At 37.5% G+C, this 4,045-nt stretch overlaps 1 protein-coding gene across 1 annotated transcript; it reads right to left on the reverse strand.

Annotated features, from left to right (window-relative positions):
• Positions 1–1,101: 1,101 nt before the first annotated feature.
• On the reverse strand, positions 1,102–2,962 carry LOC149194458 (acid phosphatase 1-like). Its single transcript, XM_089407617.1, has 3 exons — positions 2,539–2,962; positions 1,487–1,696; positions 1,102–1,387 (listed from the first exon to the last, which is right to left on the reverse strand). The coding sequence occupies exons 1-3, from the start codon at positions 2,913–2,915 to the stop codon at positions 1,210–1,212; spliced, it is 765 nt and encodes a 254-aa protein (XP_089263743.1). The 5' UTR covers positions 2,916–2,962; the 3' UTR covers positions 1,102–1,209.
• Between the last annotated feature and the right edge of the window lie 1,083 nt (positions 2,963–4,045).

Genomic DNA, 4,045 nt, shown 5'->3' on the forward strand with positions numbered 1-4,045 from the left:
ACTTCTCATGATCCAATTGCACTGGCACAAATAAGAGGGCAGAGATGGTGGCTTTGAGGGGTGCTTTGTGCTTCTTGACTGGCCATTGAGGAAATTTACATTGTCAGAGACTCCCAATCGATCATCAACTGGGAATAGGGAAAATCTTCCTCTAAAACTCCTCTTCTTTTCCACTGGATGCAACTCATACGTGATCTGTCAGTATCCTTCAAGTGAATATCCTTCTCCCACATCTACCGAGAACAAAACTTGGCGGCTGACCTCCTGTCCAAAAGCAACAACTATGTTCCGCCTGGTGTTGCTCATTACAAAATGATGGTTGATGGTTTTGTTAGCGACACCGAGGTTTTCTTACTCTGGTGGGAGTGTTGGAGGATGCAGGTTCATCATGGAGGTTTATAATTCTTTTCATCGAGCCCTCCCCTATGTATGATCCCTCCTATTCAATTCGTCAGGCACTTTTGATACAGATTATGATGATCAAATGATCGCTCCTTTTGGTCTCTGTTTACAGATCTCTGATGGGATTTGTGTTTTTTTCTACATAGGATTTAGCCTGATGATTGAGCTTTTGTATTCTCTCTTTAGCACAACTTTGTGCTTTTTATGGTTATCGGGGATTATCTCTGCAAAAACGTTCTGGTTAAGATTTATGTAAATGTAATTTTATTTTTAATAAAAGATAGTCATTTAAAAAAAAAATTGGGCATCCATAGTTAAGAATATTATTGTGTATTTTTATTTCATTGTTAAGGTCAAGAATAAGAATACAACTAAGCTCAAGAATATGAATACCCTTGCAGCAGAGCAGCACATATTCATGTACAGAGATATATCGTACTTTCCTATTCCAGACAGCGTTTAAACTGCTTTATTATGGTTTGCTTTGCTCCTGTTTTTTTGGCAGAAAATATTTTTATATTCTAACGTGGAATATACATATTTTAATTTTTCAAGGATTTGTTAAAATTATTTATTTTGCATAAAAAGGCTTTTCAAACAATTATATTGAGATATATGAATCATTGCTCTTAAAATTTCAAGATAAGAATAATTTCTTGAATCATTCCTCCTAAAATTTCAAGGTAAGAATAATTTTTGTAACTTCCCCAAATAAACTCAATTGAAATTATTCTTATTCTTTACTTCTTACAGGCAGAGCCTATAACTAACTTGGAGCTACCAAGGCCTATAGCTAACTTGGAGCTATCAAGGAACAAAGTACATAGGATTAGGAAGCTTGAATGTACGAGCACCCACAGCGGTTCCAACAATATCGCTCCACTGATCTCCAACATTGCCCCATATACGATACCCATTCTTCATCAATTCCTCCCTCTTTTCTGACTTGAAAACTACTGCGCTTTTCCCTTTTGCTTTGCGCTCTCTACATTTATATTTCATCAACAAAAAGGCCACACCATTACATTCCTTTCATAACATACACAATCTAGGATTGATCACAGAGGACGAAAAATAAAAGTACCTTAAAATAAGTCCAGCATAGTCAGTATACCCCTGCAGGACGAGATTCTCTTCTGTAATGTTACGTTGAGATTCATCCCTTCCTGTGAGAAAGAAAATCTGGTATCCAGAAGTCTTGAGATGCTTATACAATCCCAGAATAGCAGGCAGAGCAACAGATTTACCCTTTATGGCCCAATTGTTAAAGGAAACCGGATCGAAGGGCATTCCACTGTAAAATCAGTCCAACCCAGAGGAATTAGTTGTCTTCTTACAAAATAACATAGAAAATTTTCAGCAAACATTTTAGGCATACAATCGCTTTTTAGTTAAAAATAATTTCTGATATTAACAATTTTTCATCTATGTTAACAATGATTGTTGGGTTTTCTGTTACACTAAAATTGGCTGGCTTTAACAAATTTTCAAACCCCTAGAGTGGGTCCCAAGGTGGCTGCTAGTCCAGGTAATTGAGTCCCAATGAGATGAATGTCATAATCAACATATATTTTTGTAAATTTTCAGTTTTTTCTTTTCTAAACAAAACTATTTCTGAGAAATTGTGGACAGAACCGGGCATTTAGGAAGCTAGCAATAGAGAATTATGTAGATACTTTTTACTAACACTCATTTAGTTTGTAAAAATTATTTAAATTTTTTTATTTTTTATTTTTATTAGTGATGATGGTGATAATGAATTGGTGATCGGTTAAAGTAATTTGGAGAGACCCAAAAATAAATCTAGTCGCTGCAAATATAATACCAAGAGTATATTTAATAACTCTTAAAAGAAAGTTCACTACTAAAAATTAGTTCGCTACTAAAAATTTCTTGACTTGATCAGAAACAATACTTCACCCACCCACAAAAATGAAAAAACCTATTCCTTAAGTTTTATCACAGTGCGCCAAAAATATCCCATAATTAAAAACTTGTGAAAGTGATCCCATCTCATTATACCAACCATAAATTTCACTTAAAAAGTAAACCCCGATTGCAGTCATATAAATTAAATAAATAAATCGATTAAGGAGACAATTTAGAAGATGTAAATTTGATAAATAGAGGATTTACCCAAAATTTCGTCCCATGTAATATTCGAGATTGGATAAGGCAGTGTCATCCACATCCATCACCCACGCATCCATACCATCGCCAACTGGACTGACTTGTTCTGTGTAAGAAACAATGTGGTCGCTCGCCATTGCCAGATCTCTTTCGTACTGCCCAGACAACATGTACTCCTGAACGTATGTCAAGCAATGTTGGGGAACTGTCCACCAATTCCTCAAATTATTCAATTCTACATTCAGCCTCCAGCTCAAACAATCTGCATTGCTCTCATTTGCGGCATCATATAGTTGGGCAAAGGCCTCAAATTTCCACCAAATGTTGATATAAATAAACGGTAACGCCAGAAATCTCCATCGTATAACAGCGCGCCTCATCATGATATTGCGAGAATTCAGAGTTATTTGAAACTACGATTCTTACTTATAATCGCTCTACCTGAACAACTGTCTTTTGTAGAGAATGCCAGATCCGAAGGAGGAGGCAATCAATTATACCTTTGTTTTTTTTTTCTGATTGGAGAGCTATTCGGCGAATCCTTCTGCGAGAATGCGCCGCGCTTGTATCTTTTCATAAACAATTCGTGCAAACCAACCGACCAACCAAAGCATTTTATCGTAAAGGCCATGGAATAACGTCAGTTGAGACTGAATGGCCAACCCACAACACGAATACTTTTGTGCCCCGCTGCTTCTTTCCACATCGACGGCACATTCTGTTGCAGTACAGATAATTTGTGCAAATTGGGCCACTTAAACACTGCATTAATCGTTATGCTCCGTCCACTCAAGTTTTACAAGAGACCCACAGATCATAATGATCATTATGGTTTATCTAGACATATGTAGTTCAAAACAAATATGCATGCGTGCAAGAAGTTACTGTATTTGGACATTTGTTTTGCCGTACCCAAAGGCAGGGAGTAAGGTGCAGTTGGAAATTACGGATTTAATAGAGGTGTGGTTAGAGTGCAGGGTGGAAATTAGAGATTTAATAGAAGTGTGGTGATTCTTCTAATACTTTTCTCGAAAGTAGTTTAGGGAATCAAATTTGTGTATCACCGCACCTCTATGGAATCTGTAATTTCCACCCTGGAGATCCTAGTCACTGATTTGTAACGTTTACCAACACCTCCAGGGTTTGGTGTAATGGCAAACCTCCACATGGTATGAGAGCCTGGACCCAGGTTCGATTCCTCCGAGTTGCATTTGAGGAGAGGTGTTGGAAGAATCACCGCACCTCTATGGAATCCGTAATTTCCACCCGGAGATCCTAGTTACTGATTTGTAACCTGGTGTAATGGAAAACCTCCACAATTTGAGGGGTGTGGTGATTCTTCCAACAAACTTTCCAAATGGGTAACTAGGATCTTAAGGATGGAAATTAAGGATTCCATAGAGGTGAGGTGATTCCTCCAACAAACAGGAACTTGGCCAAAAAAACATGTTGGCAAGTGTTATGTATCCCAGTGATCAGAAGTTCAATGCCCCTACATGTCTCACCAACTGCA

Source organism: Pinus tabuliformis, chromosome 2_2 (genome assembly GCF_031772625.1).
Source record: "Pinus tabuliformis cultivar Carrire ecotype Pingquan chromosome 2_2, CPIR1, whole genome shotgun sequence".
Lineage (NCBI taxonomy): Eukaryota > Viridiplantae > Streptophyta > Pinopsida > Pinales > Pinaceae > Pinus > Pinus tabuliformis.

What these genes read in the sequence shown, in the direction of transcription:
- LOC149194458 (XM_089407617.1), bottom strand. Translation starts at nt 2,915, where the DNA reads ATGATGAGGCGCGCTGTTATACGATGGAGATTTCTGGCGTTACCGTTT. An exon ending in TACATGGGACGAAATTTTGG is followed by an intron (nt 1,697 to 2,538) that starts GTAAATCCTCTA and finishes CTGATTTTACAG; the next exon opens with TGGAATGCCCTTCGATCCGG. An exon ending in TATGCTGGACTTATTTTAAG is followed by an intron (nt 1,388 to 1,486) that starts GTACTTTTATTT and finishes ATATAAATGTAG; the next exon opens with AGAGCGCAAAGCAAAAGGGA.